Source organism: Acanthopagrus latus, chromosome 22 (assembly GCF_904848185.1).
Source record: "Acanthopagrus latus isolate v.2019 chromosome 22, fAcaLat1.1, whole genome shotgun sequence".
Taxonomy (NCBI): Eukaryota; Metazoa; Chordata; class Actinopteri; order Spariformes; family Sparidae; genus Acanthopagrus; species Acanthopagrus latus.
The window spans coordinates 5,340,068-5,359,031 of NC_051060.1; the positions used below are offsets into that span (position 1 = coordinate 5,340,068).

The 18,964-nt window shown below is 37.9% G+C and overlaps 1 protein-coding gene across 9 annotated transcripts in view; it reads left to right on the forward strand.

Annotated features, from left to right (window-relative positions):
• col12a1b (collagen, type XII, alpha 1b) overlaps positions 1 to 18,964 on the forward strand; it is a 141,028-nt gene that overhangs the window by 65,638 nt on the left and 56,426 nt on the right. For 7 of the 9 annotated variants that reach the window (XM_037085513.1, XM_037085509.1, XM_037085505.1 and 4 more), the window contains 12 exons: positions 373 to 512; positions 8,175 to 8,304; positions 8,875 to 9,023; positions 9,468 to 9,597; positions 10,202 to 10,341; positions 10,465 to 10,594; positions 10,675 to 10,814; positions 13,802 to 13,931; positions 15,025 to 15,164; positions 16,967 to 17,096; positions 17,512 to 17,651; positions 17,851 to 17,980. In XM_037085513.1, the coding sequence (XP_036941408.1) occupies positions 373 to 512; positions 8,175 to 8,304; positions 8,875 to 9,023; positions 9,468 to 9,597; positions 10,202 to 10,341; positions 10,465 to 10,594; positions 10,675 to 10,814; positions 13,802 to 13,931; positions 15,025 to 15,164; positions 16,967 to 17,096; positions 17,512 to 17,651; positions 17,851 to 17,980 (1,629 nt within the window). The remainder of the gene's footprint in view (positions 1 to 372; positions 513 to 8,174; positions 8,305 to 8,874; positions 9,024 to 9,467; positions 9,598 to 10,201; positions 10,342 to 10,464; positions 10,595 to 10,674; positions 10,815 to 13,801; positions 13,932 to 15,024; positions 15,165 to 16,966; positions 17,097 to 17,511; positions 17,652 to 17,850; positions 17,981 to 18,964) is intronic. The other 2 variants (XM_037085510.1, XM_037085507.1) reach the window with 2 other exon arrangements.

The following is an 18,964-nucleotide window of genomic DNA, read 5'->3' on the forward strand; positions in this document are numbered from 1 at the left end:
TCTATCCAAATGTATTGGTAGCAGTAAAAAAATGTGTTAGCGTATTCTTTCAAATTATTGTGATCACAATTTTTTTTACTATTTTTTTTTTTTTTAAATATATGCCATTAGTTATTTAAGCCAGTGACTTGAATTAGAAATTGCTGACCTCCAGCCCTGCTCTCAACAGCTTCATTGACCAAACTGCTGCTCTTGTTTTTATCAATTTTCTGCTTTCATCGTGAAATTGACCCCTTCAGCTTGTGTAACCTGCGGGATTGTGGGAGCATCACCATCACTGCCATCATCATCCTTACCATCACCATCGCTAATAAAACACAGTTTGCATTGTTTTTCTGTTTATCTTACTGGAGTTTATGTGTGTGCTCCCAGTGCCTCCCGAGCCTCCTCGAAACTTGAGGGTTTTCAACGCCACCACCTCCTCGCTGTCTGTGAAATGGGACGCCGCCCCTGGCCCCGTCCAGAACTATAGGATCACTTACAAGCCTGTCGCTGGAGGCGAGCCTCTTGTGGTGAGTTCATTGCTTGTTTTATGATATTCAATATAACGACAGCAAAAAAGATAGAAATAGATACAAACATAATGGTGTCATCAGTATGCTTACAACTCCATCATGTGATTGACAAAGTGTTGAGCTACGCCTCATCCTTTCTTGTAAACAACTGAGCCTTTCAATGATTTCCCTCTCATACCCAATCATGATACTATTACCTGTTACCAATAACACTGTAAACCTGCAGGATGTTCCAGACAGGTGTTTTTGGAGCATTCCACAAAGTCTTCTGTTGCTCCTGCCCCAATATGTTTGAAAGGCGTTGCTGACATCAAATTAAGAATAAGCATGTATTCACAAAAATGAAATGAAGTGATGAGATAAAACAATAAATATATTGCCATTGTACTGATTTCAATTGAGCGTGTGTCAAGAAAGATGAGCAAAATATCTCTTTCTGTTATTTTTATGTTTTAAGAGTCCTAACTTTTTTTGTTTAACGGTAATGGCTCTTCAATTCCCCTAAAGTAAGATATAACTATATAGGTTTTTTCATCCAAACGTAAATTTAAATGTGCTAAGAAAAACAGGAAGAAAAAGGTCCAAACTGAAAGTAATAATTGTTCTTTATCATAACATGATGTCTTTAGTCACAAGCTGGTGAAATGTTTTTTTCAGATGGTTTCATCATCATCAAGCAAGTCAGAGCGTATTCATACCACACATTTTAAACACAAGAGCTTAAAAGTGCTTCTGTGTGAGTCATAGAAATGCATAAATGAAATATTGGGTTGGCCTTGGGTTAAATAAAGGTTGATATTATTATTTTTTTTTAAAGACAACAAGACACACAATTACATTCATAAAAGGAAATGAATCAAAAGAAGAAGATGAATTATGGTGCAGTCAAGAAGTTTCAGTAAATATAAGGCTTTTTTAAAATCATTTTTGTATATGTAATGTGAACACATACAGGGAATTTGGTTTTGGTCTTACATTGCTGTCATTAGACACAGACTTGCACCTAAATTGATCTACAGCGAGGAACGAGGACAACAAAAACTGAACAAATAAGTTAAAGAATGACTAAGAATAAAGAATGGGAATGGTTCAATAGCATGTACACCATAAACACCATGAAAAGTATAAGCCATAAAAATTCTACATACAAGTAAGCTGTTCTTAGAGTTGTAAACTGTACAAACTGTGCAAAGAAGCAGTAGAAGAAGAACGTGACCTGACAAAATGACAGCTATTGTGAACATTTAAGTATCATGTACCTCTTTTTGGGGTCGCCCCCACCTGCTAAGAGCAGACGGCCTGCTAAGAGTAGTCGGCGCTGCTGTTTTGTCTAGCAATATAGACAGGTGTTTTAAGCAGGTTTAACACTAGGGATGTAGCACTCGGCAGGTCGCAGGTGACTAGGGAGCCTGCTAGTGATACTGTTTGTGCTGGTATGGTTTGTGCAAATTTATTTTCAGTTTAAGCTCCAACCTGAATTTTAAATGTACTACATTTGAGGCTCTGGTTTTAAAACCATGGGAACGGGCTTTCAGCTGGTTGTACTGTACAGACCTCCAGGGCCATACTCCCAAATCCTTGAAGAATTTTGTGAATTTATTGCAGATTTTGTGACTCACTCAGATAAGATCCTAATTATTGGAGATTTCATTATCCATTTAAATAAGCCCTCTGACCCTCTAAGGAAAGCTCTTTTTGGACTTCTCGATATTTCTAACGTTATTCAGCTTGTCCATGAACCAACTTATTCCAGTGGTAACACTCTGGATTTGACAATTTCCCATGGACTAGATGTTTCAGTCCTGAACGCTGCGTCTGTCTCCTGTGCTGTGTCAGACCACGCACGCACGCTTGCGCGCACACACGCGTGCACACAATTGGCTCTTCATTTTATCTAGAGACATGAGCTGGAGCTGTTCCACCGACACTGAACAATAGAGTGACTGAAGAAGTTTCTACAGTGTTTATCTAAGTTTTACACCCACATTGGCTTCATTTCATGGACTGTTTTAAAACATTCAGGTTTACCAGAAAACAAATCCCTTAAAAACATCACTACAAGCTGTGAAAGCAAACTGGGTATCCTCTGTGTGTCCAGGATTAGAGGAATAGTTTGACTGAATTCCTTTTTAGGGTGGATTTTCCTGATCTGTTTGAACAAACGGAGATGTTGCTCGATTCTTTCTGGGGTGCGGTGTAGCCGGCTGTGCTGCTTTTTGACCATTGGGAACATCTCCAGTGTGCTTCAGCCACTCGATGACAAATGTAATGAATATCTCAACATGATGGAGAGCTTTAAATCTGTCAGAAAAGTTTGCAGAATGAGTCCCAGAGCACATATATAAAGAAATCAATTATGAAGTGTTTAATATGATGGGATGTTTCTTTCCCTCTGGAGATGATACGCTCAGGACTCTCAGGAAAACACCTAGCTGGGAAAGAACAGGATTGAAAGGCAAACAGTTTCATCTTTATCGTGCATTTTTATATCGGAGATCATTTTAAATAAGAATTCATTACATATAAGAGATGCCTGTCAGAAAGATACATTGAGTCCTTTATTTAGGCACCAAACAAATAAACAATACAATTTCAAAAATACAAGTCCTTAAATTAACTTTTAATCATGTGAAAGTACACAGGTACAGTATCATTAGTAAATCTTAAGTTGGACTCATGCTGCGAGATGATGGGTTAGGGTTGTGATGATGATGATGATGATGATCAAAATGAGTCACAGTAGAGATCTTTGACAACACAAATAGATGAATGAAGGAACAAATATTTCCAACAAATTTACAGTAAAGGTTGTATTTTGTTTTAAAATCTCGTCTCTCTCTTGAGATGCATGTAAAAGTCCTGAAGGTGTACAGCAAGACCACTCAACAAGATAGGTTTTTGGCCTTTGTGAGCTCCTTCATCAGATTTTGACATTTGGTTTATGACATCGTCCTGCAACACGAGTGTAGACTCAGTGAAGTCCTGCGTTTGGCCACCAATCTCACATTCCTGCTGGATGACTCCACAGTAATTAACCCTGGAAATAATTCGGCTGTATGAAAAGAATGTCAGTGAGTTACAGATTTGATTGTGTCTCTGAGATGTTATGACAGAGTTCCCCCAAACAACGTGTCAGGGTCGAATCATGAGGTCAGCGGTACAAATCTGTCTAATGTAGCCCTGATGCCCTTGCTGCATCACATGTGTATAACAGAGGAGTAAGAGCATCTGGTGTCGTGTTGTCGTCTTGTTGTTTCTAACATCAGTCATGTGGAAGCAGACAGGATGTTTGTTTGTTCAGGATGAGCTCAGGGTTTCCTCACCGCTCTAAACAAAAAGAAAAGTCGTAAATGTTCACTTTGGGAATTGTGCAAATATTAAGGATAAGTATGGAAAGGTTTAAGTCCACTGCTGTGCTGATTCAATATTATTGAATATAATTAAATAGTATAGTCAGGAAAAATGATAGCAACCTCTGTGAATCTGCAGGCTCAAGTTTTAGCGGTATTTAACCCTGTAAGACCCAGACATAGAAAAACATAAAAGAAAAATTTTTCAACCACTTAGATGGTGTTGTAGGAGGCCTTTGGAGATGAAAATGAAGTGTTTGCAAAAAAATTTTGTTTTTGTAAAGTTTTATGAGAACGTTGTAATATTACAACGCTGGGTCAATGGGGTAGCAGAATTTCCTGTCAGCTAGGTGTACTCATTGTCAGAACAGAAAGGTACAAATGTTTATACCTCAGTAAAAAAAAACACTCTGGGTACATTTGCATGGTTGATTGCTTGTTACGTAGCCCCAGAACAGTATATAACATGAATAATAATTTCAACAGTAGTCATATTTTTTATGAATAGCAAATTTATTTAAAAACAATAAAAAAATAAAAAACAGGAACATGTGCATGCATGTAGGGAATGCCAAATATTTACAGTATAGACATATGTACAAGGGGTATGAGGAGTAGTAGTTGGGAGTAGCGTGTAAAATGCAAGGATGTCAACAGAGACTGGAATCTGTTGCGTGGCATCACATCAGCAACAGGTGCGTACCGTGTGCGTACATTCGCTTTCCAGCCATTTGTACCAGGCCCATCTTCAGATACATGCCCATCATTTGTTCTATTTCCTTTTTGTTGGTGTTTATGGATCTTCCATGTGTTTGAAGGCTGTACTCAATTGTGTTTATTGTGAGTGACTCAATCATGTCTTCAGACACAAATTGTCGGAAGTATTCCAGTGGTGTGTGGAGGGAATGCATATCTTTTGTGAGAGGTGGACCAGAAAAATCCGTATTAGGGCTGATGAAAACTTTTTTCTGCCAGCGATATCTGTCACGGGGCATGGCATGTTTGGCTGGTTGGGGCTCAATGTCCTCATCGGCTGGGCAGTCAGTGGGTGGATGGTTTTCTTTGTCCACTTCTTCATGGGTTTCGTCATCTGACTCTTCATCAGTTTCATCAAAGTCTATGTCCACATCACTCTCTCCATTCTGGACAGCATCGATGACATCCTGCACACTGTAGAAGGGTTTTCTCCTTGCTGAAGACATTCTGAAATGAAAAAAAATAAATGGAAATAACATTAGTACATGGGTGGTGGGGCAAAGTAACCTATTTACACATTTCACTAGTCACACAATACTGTCTGGCAAACCTATTGTGCTCTGATTATCAGGTGAGAATGTTCAAGAATGTGAAACCATCATCCCAAAAGGAATGCATGTTGCATTTCTTCTAGGATGATAATGTCTGCAATGGGAATGCATTACCGAACGTTCTCACCTGTTCTACAACAATGCAACAGGCACCCCTCAGCATCCCCCCACTATCCCCCCAGAACTAACTGCTTAGACTATGAATTGACCCAACATAATAGGCACATGTATACAAACAGAATGAGAAACTGAACTATTGAAGGTGATTACCATTATAAGCATTATAAGCAGTAGAAAGTGATATGCTATTGCAATATATTTTGGTAATACAGCTTCTTGTACAGTGGGTTCCGAATAGCACTGGTTTGGAAATTAAAGTAAAAATAAATATAAAGCCTACATAATATATAATCTGGAAAGTGTAATAAATGTGTGTAATTTTAAAATATATTGTGAAAAATAGAAGGTCCCTGTCAAAATGTCTATTTAGACTACACTTAGCCAGGTATGTTGTAAACCTACAACATGGCCATTTTGACTACCTCAATGGCCCAGTGTTGTAAAATTACAACATATATACAACATGCTCTAATTTACATTTGATGAATGTATTTCACAATAATTACATATGTACATGTTCTAGCAAGTGTAATGATTACAAAAAAAAATATTAAAGGCATTATACTTACTTAAATCTGATAAATCCAGTCCAAGGAAACAAAGTGTTGTTGCTCAGCCAAAGTTTTGCAGATTGTGAAAGTTCTGGACCTGTGGGCCGGGCTTATATACAAATGTCCTATCCAGAACCATTGTGAGACTGAACAATAGGACCCAGTGACTATGCTAATGTGAAAAACAACAACAACAAAAAAACATTTCTACCCTTTTTTAGAAAAAATAAAAATGTTGTAATTTTGCAACGCTGGGCCTTAGAGGGTTAAAGCATATGGTACGTTTTGAGATATTCTATAATTTCTTAGTGTCAACAAATCTCATGAAAAGACCAAAACCAACATTGATTTAATCCATTAACAGATATTACCCAATAAAACACCAAATGTGGATTAAACCCCCAGTGAAACTAGTCCCTAACAGAAGCACTATTTCCTGCTGTTTGTTTGATAAAAACTACAGCGAGCAGCTGTAGGGACATGATTGATTTTTTCTATTTTTTATCCTGAAACTATGTGTGTGTTAGCTGTTCTTAAAGATTATCAGTGGAACCAAATGGCTTGGTGAGATGAGAGTCACAGGCAGTACATCAGAAAGTGTTGAGAAACAAAAAAAATGTTGTTGGTTTTGGTCTTATAATGGGATTTGTCACCAAGAAGTAAAAAAAACTGGATAATGCCAGACTAAGCCTTGAATAATCAGATTCATGAAAAGAAATATAACAGTTAATGATTTATCATTTATTATTTTGATTTGATTTGATTTCGTAACTTCTGTTATGAAATCAAAATGCCCTTTTCAGAATGGAGAAAAAAGATTATGCTAAAAAAATACCAGGATATTTTTCACAATCGTCAGACCAGTTTGAACTGATGTTTATGTGGAATTTATGCTCAAACACTGAAAAGTGTTGTGCTGCAAAAAAACAACAATTAGATCACCACAGTTTACAGTAAACAAACCTATTTTTGGCTCATGTTTTAATAATTTAGATCAAAGATTATTATATAACATCACTGATTTGTTGTTAAAAACTAGTATCCTGTAGTTGTATATATCCCAATGGCTAATACAGATGTTAGCAGTATATGTTCCTTTACATTCAATTTTTAATTTCATGTTGGGATCACTCTTTGCTGACGCTGGTGAGGTTTAGGCGCAGAAACACATTTGTTTTTTGTAAGGAAAAGTTCAGCTAGAAAATGTCCCAACATATTGTTAATATCCACTGGTTTCACACTCACAGATGAAATTTCATGATCTCTGGCTTGGCAGCCATCTCATCAGTGAATGTGATATGTCATGTATCAAATAAATGTTGATATAATATGTGTGAAATGTACAAATTTGAACGGTTTGCAGGAATATAAAATGCCAACATTTTATTCTGGCAACTGGGCTGTGACTTTATATAATAATATCGCTCTTGTGATGAGTGCAGTATAATGACATGAGCCACTCAATTACCATATGAGCATAAGACGATCACAAAGCCAAATGTCACAAGTTTGATTCCCACTGAATAACACACAGACTCTCTGCATGTTTCTCTGAATACAAATTAAACGAAATACCTCAGATACCAATGTGAATGTGATGTGACCCTCCGTGATTTATCTCTGAGCTACCAAGCAAACTGTTTACTCGCTCCAAGAATGTGTTTACAGTGTTATACTGCACAGTTGTTTGCCCAGGATTTCCCAAAGGCTTGCTTGGATTTCCATCCAGAGAAATACTTAATTTTATCATGAATAGATATTGTAAATAGTTTGCTGACATTGTTCTTTTGAAACAGCAGATCAGTCTCAAGAACATGACACACTGCACATCATGGTTCATTTTAGAGGTTCAATTTAGTTTTTGGAAGACAGCAGAGATAACCAATCACAGTTTTAGAGACATGTTGCCTCCTTTAGCAAGTTTTTTAGAATTTATGAATTGTATTTAATGGAGTCTTTTCTGTTCGTTTCTCCTTGTTTTTCAAGTTTTCATATATTTTATTCATGTACTGTCTGAAAACAATTTCCGTTATGCAGGAGACATGAGCTTATATATGATAGCTGCAAGAAAAACAAAAAATTGCTTGTATATAAGGACATTAATGTCATTTATGTTTTAGATTTTGATTATGTTTTTTGACAACGGGGAAATCTTTAATACTGAATTAACAAATCCTAGGAGAATGAAGATTTCATGTTAGTGTTAACCTTAGTAGTAGTAGTAGTTTAACCTTTTATATGATCATTTACAACGTTTTTGTTCTATTGTAATTACCTTTACATTTGAGGACACTGACATAGACTCATTGCTGACATGTTTCCTGTGAATAGACACAGGTCGGAGGGAAGAAGACCAGCGTTGTCCTGCAGAAGCTGGACCCCGATACTCAGTACTCTGTCAGTGTGGCCGCCATCTATCCCACCGCAGTCAGCAAAGACATCTCCAGCGAAGGGAAAACCAGTAAGAATCAGATATCACAAATTGACAGTTTAAACATTTTCAGATTAATATAAAGATTGAATCTGTTCTTTTATGGGTTTTAAGAACACTCATAACTTTTAACCTATCATAAGGCACCTGATTGGCAGTGCACTGGATCAGGATCAAAGTCTGAGAATGCCAGTCACACCACAAACTACAGACATAGTTGTAACATTGAGCATGGCCTTGTTAAGCCCTGAAGAAGAGAATCCCAACAAATTATATTTCCTTCATATTTGATCTGCATGATGGAGTGTAAGTTGTAGTTTTACCCTTCATGAATTGAGCAAATTTTCACAAACTACTCCATGTTGCCTTTCAACTGAGTCCCCATATGTGAATTTTGGCTAGGTGTGCTGTTAAATGTTAAGTACTTAAAAAGGCCAGTTGCGTAATCTGAAAAAATTAGCTTTACAAAGCAGAAAAGTTAATAAAATGAGTCTTTGCAAGGATAACACTTTATGAGCTTATCTCATGTTCATTAAAATCTCCCAGAATAGATTCATTTAGATGTTTTCAAGTGTAACACCAGTATTTGTGCTCCCTCAGAGCCTCTTGGTGGAGTGAAGAACCTGCAGGTGTTGAACCCCACCATGACCACCCTGAATGTGCGCTGGGAGCCAGCCGAGGGCAGAGTGAAGGAGTACAAAGTCATTTATGCCCCCGCTGCCGGAGGGGCTGAGAGCATGGTAGGACTGGTAGGACAATCATCCGCTTCGTGTTGGCCGGCACTTTGCAGTGTTGCACCTGAAGCTATATTATTCACCTGTGTGTCTTGACATGTCCATCATTTTAGTTAAAAAATGTGAATGGACACACTGAACCTCATTTTAACATTACAGATTTGTTTATAGTTTCTTGTTTCATGCATGTTGATAATAGGTTGTGAGCAGAGCTTGCATTTGGCTGATGTGATCATCCTGCTTTGTCATGTAGCCCTCAGAGTGACCCACAACAATCAGTCTGTTACTGTTGGAGCGTAACTAGACTAGGAATTAGTCATACTGCATGTGGGATGCTGATGATGCTGCCACTGTAACCACTAATCAACTTTCCGTAGTCCTTTCCAGTTGCATTTGTGTTTCTCTGTCTTCTGTTTGAGTTTGAAGCAGCTAATTTGTCTTATTTGTTGTTAAACTCAGGAAACAGTGTCTGCAGGCACAACCAACACCCTCCTGCGAGGACTGACACCGGACACCCTTTACACTGTCTCTCTGGTGCCAGTTTACGCTGCAGGAGATGGAAAGACAATGTCTGAAAACGGAAAGACAAGTATGACAAAGAGCTAACCTATAGTAAAATTGAGACAATATAATTTTTACCGGACATGTCCCTTCAGACGCATTAAATCATATAATCACACATAAAACATTTTTACATTTTCTTTGCTTTACTGCAATTTTGGCTAAAAATGAAGGCAAAGTCTTGCTGGTCCTTTTTTTCTCTGTGTTATTACTCAAAATTTGGCCTGTCCACTCCAAAATCAGGTGGCAGTATGACATAATTCACTTACAGAACATTAGACTCACGTCACTGATCCAATTAATGATCCACATTCCATAGTATGATTGATTCAATGTCCTATTGCCCACTTTGAAACTCTCTCTTACTTTTGAGCTCATGCATAGAAATGTACTACAGTTACTACTTACTAGTATTTGATAATGCTTTGTAGTGCACTTAATTTGTTCAGCTTTTTCAAAATATTGAATTAGGTTAATCCGGTAATTAGGTAACACTGGAACTATGGTACATAGACATCCCATGTACCAGAGTTCACATAATTGTGTTATGATAAAAATAAAACAGATTAATAGAATCTCAACACATTGAGTCTTAGACATTTATGACCAACCTGGCCTCTCCTCTTGCTTAGGGCCACTTGGAGGAGTGAAGAACCTGAGGGTGACGGACCCCACCATGACTTCTCTGGCTGTGAACTGGGACCCGGCTGATGGAGCTGTTCGCCTCTACAAGGTCTTCTATGTGCCAGTTGAAGGTGGCCTGGAGGAGATGGTTAGTCTCTGTTATACCTGTCTTACCTCCGAGGACAAAAACAGATCAGGAAGCTGGTTGAGAGGCAGCCAGTTAGGAGGCTGACCAGATAAATGACTTCATATGTTGAATCTTTGCAAACAGGAACAGGTTCCTACAGGCACCACCTCCATCATCCTCAGGAACTTGTTGCCCGACACACCATACACAGTGTCTGTGTTGCCAGTCTACCCTGCCAGGGAGGGAAAACGCCAGTCTGAGAATGGAAGGACATGTAAGTTACTGTCATGTAAAGTAATCAGTGGATCAGGCGGTAATAGAGTTTGCCAACAACAATCATTTTCTCGCTCTCAGTGCCTCTGAGTGGAGTGGGCAACATGAAGGTGACAAAACCTACCATCACAACTCTCACTGTCACCTGGAATCCTGCTGACGGCAATGTTCAGGGCTACAAGGTGATCTACGTTCCTGCTGATGGAGGACTGGAGATTGTGGTAAGACCTTTTTTCACTGTTCAGAAAAGTCTCAAACAGAACCTGGTTCTGAAATAAAAGCTGTTTAAAAATAGTCAAAAGAAAAAAAAACAAGTTTCTTGTGCCTGCACCATAAAGGTTCCCATGCTGAATCCTTTATGATTTGCAGAAAGACAAAATTGATTAGCTCTGACTAATTCAATAAACAGTTAATTTTACGTGAAGGAGTAGATCAGAAAACTGTAACTCTTGTACCAAAATATGATCAAATACGAAACATGTGAAGTTAAAAATAAAGGCTGAGTTGAAAAATTAATATTGGTGGATTAGGTTGAGTTAACATGAGTCAAGTCAAATCCACTTGAGTTGAGAACTTGGATTGAGTTGGATTAACCTGAGTTAATTTAATGACAAATTAAATTGAATTGGGTCAGGCTTACCTGAGATGAATTATGTTTATTTGAGTTGAGTTAACTTGGGTTTAATTGAGTTAAATTAACTTGAGTCAAGTTGAGTTAACCTGAATTAATTTGAGTTAACCTGGGTTGATAAAGTTACTTGGGTTGAGTTGAGTTAAACTGAGTCAATTTAACAAGAGTTAAATCGAATTTTGTTGATTTTAGCTGAGTCAAGTTAAGTTGAGACAAGGCGAGTTAACCTAGGTGGACTTACCTTTAGCTGAGGGGATTTCAACTGAGTTGAGTTACTTGAGCTGAGGTCAAATTAACCTGAGACATGTGAGCAGAGTGAAGTCATCTTGGGATAAGTCCAGATGACCTGAGTTAAGTTAAGTTGACTTGAGTTTGATTAAGATTTAGTTTAACTACAACTAAATTGATCTAGACTAGAATATATATGAGATAATATAAGCTGAAATACAGTTGGTTTAATTTCAAATACTAGGTTATAATAATCAATCAAACATACTGACAGCAACACTTGTAAAACATTAATTTAGTAAGATCGTTTGTCATCATATTTTAAATCACAGCTGAGCCCGTGCTGACTCAGCTCTTTTATTTGATCTTAGTTGTTCAACACTGAGCTCAGATCAGTGTCTTCTTCAGTTGCTTCACATAAAGTGGCCATTGCAGTATGTTGCTGGATGATTTTGTAATCTGATCTGGAAAATCTCCAAGTAAAACATGTTTTTGGCAGACAGCTGTGTTGATAACAACGCTGCTCTGCTTGTGGGTGTTTTTATGAGAATTGAGATTCAGGAGAGACCTGTCAATACCTGAGTAAAAAAAAAAAAAAAAGAATAAAGAAGTGAGATCACACTTGTCGAATGACCAACAGAATATTTAAGTTCAATTTCAAAATGTCACAGGTTTTTGCAGAAGTTATTAAAAAAGTCCATCAGACTGTCAGACAGTTTGAATTGTCATTCTTCAAAAGCAACAAAACGATCAAAGCCCTCAGCAGGGATTTAGTGATGTCATGCACTCTGACAGGATAATCCCATCATGCAGTTGCCAGACAATAGTGTCTAAATCCTTTTCCAAGAGGGCATCTATCATCGTTGCATGGCATGTTTGTCAGTTTAATAGTTCCAGAGAGCAGCTTGTAAAAAATATCTGTGGAAATCCTGTTAATCAAATGCCTGCTGTCAGCACTCGCCGAGGTAAAGAGCCATGAAACAACAGCCCAAATTATTTGGCTGCTAAAGTTTGTCTTTTTGGAAATGGTTTGTCTCTAAGGATGACATAACTTTCACACCCAATTAGTGCATCAGAGGTAATTTTCCAGAGGAATTTTCTGCTCCTTTTCCAGAGGAATTTAAACGCTCATTTGGTTTCATATGTTGCCTCTTGACTTAAGAAGATACTGAAAAAACTGTAATAATTTGGTTAGAGTTTGACTTAATGAGTAAGTCTCACAGTCTTTATACAGAAAATAGAAAAAGAATTAGTCAGACTTTTAACATAAACCAAAACAACAAAGGTTGTTACTCTTTTGAATAACAGAAACAACTGACATGATTAATGCAGGGATACTTTTCTCTTAAAAGTTTCAGTTTGTTTCAATAGTATTGTCTTTTCTTCAAGTATTTATAGTTGTGTTTGTAAATGATAATTCACAAGGTGAACAGACGAGTTCAGCCATTATCTACTCTGCTGATGGAAAGTCGGGGGAAGTTTCAAAGTCCATGAAACATTTCTGGAGCTTCACAGTAAAACAGTGTTGCAAAATTCTCCTAAACAACTGAAGTGGCTGGAGACCTTTAAAAATGAACAAACAACCAAAAAAACATAAAAGGCTCCATATAGCTTGTCCCAAGCAAACCAAATCTCTGGGAACCCAAATTGATTTGAAAGAAGTTATTTACACCATTGATGCGTAGTCAGGCTCCTGCACCCACTTCACATGGAGTGTACGCTAACACTTTTGGCTTAACAAATACAGTGAAGGTGTCTGCTCAAAAAGTGGTGTATATAATAATCAAATCAATTCTCAGAGCATCTGGAGAGTTTCAGTTTTATTATACTTGGATTGTAGTCCCCCGCTTCTTCAGTATTTCAGGAGAATACAGCAACAATGCTTTGCTGCGAATCTCCAGACATTTTATCTGACTTCCCAAGTTAAATCTATCTTTGTTTTTGCAACTGTGACGGTCAAATGATCTACAGTATAATCAACTGTTAAATGAAAGTTTAACCAGTATTCAACCTGGAATAGGTTTTAGTGGATATCTTATAATGGTCTAAAGACTGTTTTAAGACTGTTGTTAGAAGCTAATTCCAACTATTTCTTGTTGATTTAGACCAAAAAGAAAGGTGTAGATGTGAAAGGGTAGACTTTTTGAATATTGTCACAAGGTGAACTTGAGAACAGAATAATAGTTTCAGTCTTGAAGATTTATAGCAGTAATTTTTGTTCAAGTGCAGTAAACTGAATTGAAACTTTGCTTGGGGTCAAAAGTCATGATTCTTGGACTAGTAGTATTTTGACTTCTTGTTAAAGGGCAGGTCCGCAAGTTGTTGAGTTCACCACGTGTGTGTTTGCAGGAGCAAGTGTCAGAGAGCACCACCACAACCGTCCTGGAGAAGCTCCTACCAGATACACGCTACTCTGTCACCGTGGTCCCTGTGTATGCAGAGGGAGATGGACCAAGCCTGTCCGACACAGGGAAGACAAGTGAGTAACTATGGCAGTGTAGTATATGGGATTTTTTTTTTTTCGGAACGTTGAAAATCTTTGACCAGATTATTTTTATTTCTACCTCCTACCTGCATGGACCATGTTTCTGGCCTTTGAACCTCAGCAGAAGTGCAGCTAAAATTTTAGTTTTTCCCCAGCTAAAATATCTTTCCGTATTTCAGTAACTTGACTAATTTCAAAGCCACATTTTCAGCATTTTTGGCCCAGACCTCCAGGCCTTTTTTTTACCCTCCATGGCTCCTATCATTCTTTTTTTTTCTGTAGTGTTTCTTTTGAATTATTTAATTATCCAATGATAGCAAGAGTTAGTCTTTTAGTAACATTTTTTCCTTGGCCCAAAATGTTCCCTGTCTGACACCAGTATACCAACATGATTGCGAGGCAACAACCAGCTGGTGACACATTTCCACATCCAATACTGCTTCATTCGTACCCTCTTACAAACCAGTGACAAAGTCCCTGTCGGTACAAGGTTGTTGTGGCAGAATTTACTAGTGGGAGAACATAATTTGAGTCTGTTAATGGGCAATCTCAATCCTAGTCTTAATCTTAATCTCAATCTTAATTGGATTATTATTTTTAGTTTTTAGGATGTAAAGCTGCTTTAGTAGAATAGCTGAGTAAGCCTGTAATGACATATTTTGACATTGCTAAGATATTCAAGAAGGAAGTTCAGCAAAAGTCCAGGTAGTGTCCACACATCAGCACATCTTCAATTTTGGAACCTTTTTTTCTTTAACCATAACAGGACATCTTGTTTGGATGTTGATCATAGAAAAAACAGGGGTGAAGTGTGAAAATGTATTTCACGAAGAAACAATTACCATAAAATAAATGATCAGTTTTAACACAAGTACACAAATAGCATCAATCTAAATATATCCGCATAGTAACTGAGTCTGAATTAGTAGACATAAATGAAACATAAACCAGAAAACACCCATTTTCCTGCCGTCCAACATCCAAACAAAATTACTCCTGGACACCAGCAATATAAGACTAGAGAGCAGCTGTGTGACGCTCAGATCCTAGTGTTGAATTTGACGTCCTGTTTGATGTCTCTGCTCAGGGCCACTGGGTTTTGTGAGGAACCTGCAGGTTACCGATCCCACCACCAGCACCCTGAATGTCCGCTGGGAGCCCGCTGAGGGAAATGTACGCGAGTACATTGTGATCTGGGTGCCCACTGCTGGAGGAGATCAGGATGTGGTAAGAGAGATTCACTCCAGAGATATTATGTCACAAGTTAATCTTTACTGAAAACTGAGAAACAATTGATGGCAGAGCAGTCAGACAGTTTTATGTAACAGTCAAGATTTGCCAGGCCCAGATGTTGGATTTTTACCAGAAGCTGAGAACTTCATCCATGAAATATTAGTATCTTGGTTTTATGGCTGCCTGAAATGTGAAACGTGATATGTTTGTTTTAATTCAAACCACAAGGAGGCATTTTAGCTACCTGAAAATCAAAATAATTGTTCAGTGGCAGTTAAGAGATGTATTAGATAAAAAAAAAAATCACCTCTTCTATCCCCTCACTTACCAACTATTATTTTACTGCATCTGCCTTTCATTCTGGTCAGACTTTCTTTATGCCATTAGTCCACTGTCAGTAATGTGTTGTTTGGGAAAAACACTCAAATAAATAAACACTCAAATAAATCGAACACAGGAAACTTAAGAAACAAAAACACAAAAAGATCAAATAAAAAAAAATGGAAGCAAGTTAAAACAACACTTGATATTAAAAACTGATAAATACACTAAAATCTGTAAAACGATACAACTAGCTGCATAATCAGTTATATAAACTGCCAAAAAATCCTACAGCTGCTGGTCACAGTAACATCCAGTGCCATCAGCCAATGAATAATACTCCTGTATTGACTATTGGCTGTTTTCCTTTACCTCTCTTTTCCTTCTTCTTCTCCCCATTTGCATTCTTCTACTCCCTCATCCTCTACTTCTTCTTTATTTGTTTTATCCTTCTGCCTCTCTTTGTCTTCTACCTCTTCTGTTATTCTCTGTAGTCGTGTTCTTCTTGTTCTTGTTCCTCATTTTGTTGTTCCTCTTCATCTTCTTATTCTTCCTCTTCTGCTTCTTCTCCTTCGTATTTCATTTTTACTTCTTCCATTCTTATTACACTCCTTCTGGATATGAAGTATGATACCCACATTGAAGTATGAAATGTCTTAAATTGCTACATTTTCCATTGCATGCCATGACTACATCACAGAGAAAGTACAAATGTGACTTTTAAGTAAGAGCAGGTACCGTACCGTGTGAGCAAATAGCATATTCTTCAATTTGGCCCCAAATTAAAGTTCTCTAGTGGAGAAATGCCAGTGGCGTGAGATGATTCCACTTGTTTCCAAGACAGTTTCATGCAAAAATTTTCTTTTTGCATGCTGGAAGAGGTACAATATCAAGTTATCACAAGATGAAAACCGCTGGGTAAAGTTGTAGCCTTAAAATCTACATGTACTTACAGCAAATGGAAAGAATTTGAACGTGATGTGGGATGGTTTAAATCATTCCCAAAGCTGTTTCAACATGTTTTCTATGAAGGAGTGACAATATCTTGAGGGGGTCGCTCTCATTACACTTCAGATTATGTCACTTGGTTTCAGGAATGTCGTAAAGTAAGATGATTTGGTCTGGAAACAACTGGGTTTATCTCAACGTATTGGCAGGTTTTTGGTTGTACTATTAGATTAAGAATTTATATTTGTAGCAGAAGTCTGCAGGAGTACATGCAGAAGAAGGCACACGCTCTTTATTGCTGCCAGTTTGGTGGTTTTGCTCGAAGGCTGAAGTGAACTGAAGTGGAATTTTTCTGCTTAAATCCGTCTTTATCTCCAAGCTTCTACTCTTCTTTTACTGACTGAAGCTGCATCCAAGAAAACTGGGCTCACAACACATGAAACTACCATCCAAATGTCTCTTTTCTAAGAAGTCTCCAAATCTCGGAGTTCACCCAGTTCAGAGTTGTTTCTTTTTTCCTCCACCAGGACCAGGTGTCTGGAACCACCACCTCCACCGTCCTAAAGAACCTGGAGCCAAACACAGAGTACACTGTCACCCTTGTGCCTGTTTACCATGAGATGGAGGGAAAATCACAAGCTGCAAATGGGAAAACAAGTGAGTTCAGATTAGTCTGTGGAGTGATTTGTGTAACCTGGACCTTTAGAGGAGATAAATGCTGAGCCCAAACTTCTTTTGATGAATGGGAACAGAAAAAGAATAAAGAGAGTAAAATTTTACCTCATCACCAAGATTTGTTGAAAACTGTCTCAGCAAGATTTGATGAAGACACAAAGACATTTGATCTATAGATTGACATGGCAACATAAAGTATTAAAATGCATGTGTATACTACAATACATACAATAATGATAATAAAAGGAGAAAATACGTTTTTATCACAGATGTTTGAGAGTGTCACTGAAAAGAGAAAAACAGGACAAACTGGGGTTGTGTGCTCTGTAGACAGTCCTAAAAATGTTAATCTTCCAATTCTTTCTGCAGTGATCTAACTGCTTCGCCTCTTCCTCAGATCCTTTGGGTGGAGTGAAGAACTTGCAGGTAATCGACCCCACCATCAACACTCTGACGGTCCGTTGGGATCCAGCCGTGGGCAATGTCCGCAGCTACAAGGTCTTCTACACAGCTGAACCAGGAGGAGAAGAGCGAATGGTGGGACCTGTTTTATTCAGATATGGTATTTTTATATTTTCACACTGACTTGAAGGATTTGCTCAGGATCTCACATGTCAGCAGCCGAGAAACATTTCACTACAGCTCCACCTCTGTTATCTTACGTCTAGTGGACTCTCAGCATTATTGGATTATGTCGTTGTCATGCTGACGGAGGTTTTAACTTTTCACTGAACAGGAGGAGGTGTCAGCAGGCACCACCAGCACCATCCTGAGGAACTTGGATCCCAACACCGTCTACAACGTGGCTGTTGTTCCCATCTATCCCGACGTGGAGGGCATACGAGAAGCCGAGAAGGGAAAGACAAGTGAGTGACTCAGCGTTGTTTAGCAGAATGAGTGCAGCAGAAGACACAGCTCACATTCCTTGGAGTGTGTGTGTGTATTGTTACAGGGAGAGGCAAATAATCAAATCTGACAATAACTTGTGTGCTTTGTGCTGGCATTTGAAAATGTCACCTATCTGGTAGACCTTGCAGAACTGACCAAACATATTCACTTGAATAATTTTTTTTGACATTTTCCTGCTTCAGTGTTAAATCAGGATGTCTGCAGGTCTTTAGATTTTATAAATATAAGCTCTTAAAAGTAATAAATTATAATAAACTTATTTGAATTTGTAAGGTCTTTATTACTGCAAACACTGTCATTTTGTCAAAAGTAATCAAACTTTTTATTGCTTTTTTTTGTCAAAAGTAATCAAATGTTTCTGCTCTAGTATTTCTGATGATACAAATCTTGAAACGTCTTTTTACTTGATACTTGCACTCACTAGTTGGCACAATGTTGATTAACTTAACTCATTCTAATATCCATATTCTTAGATAAAACCTACCGTTACATACCTTAATACTTACCTGCAGTGCTTGAATAAGAAAAAGAAGATTTGTCTCAAATTTGGTTGAAAACAATCATCGAAAAAAGATCTTAAAAAATGTGTCTTTTTCAGTAGACACCCTATTAAGTATCACACTGGTTCTAACCTTTAAAGACCTGATGAAATACCTTTTTTAGTCCCTTATTGTGATGTTTTTCTTGTCGAAACACAGTGTTGATGATGATTCCTTGAGTCCGCCTCCCCTCACTTCCTCCATGTTTTGTATGTAAGTGAGGGAAACATGGATGTAGTTAAGGAAATTGAAATGTTCTCATTATCCACTGTCCTGGAGCAAAACAACTTCATTCCACGGGGTCTTGTATCCTCATTAGCTAGCCAAACATTTTCTAAAGGACACAAAACAGTTTCAGATCAATGTCCAACCATCCAGAGGCGATCATTCAGTTACTTGCTT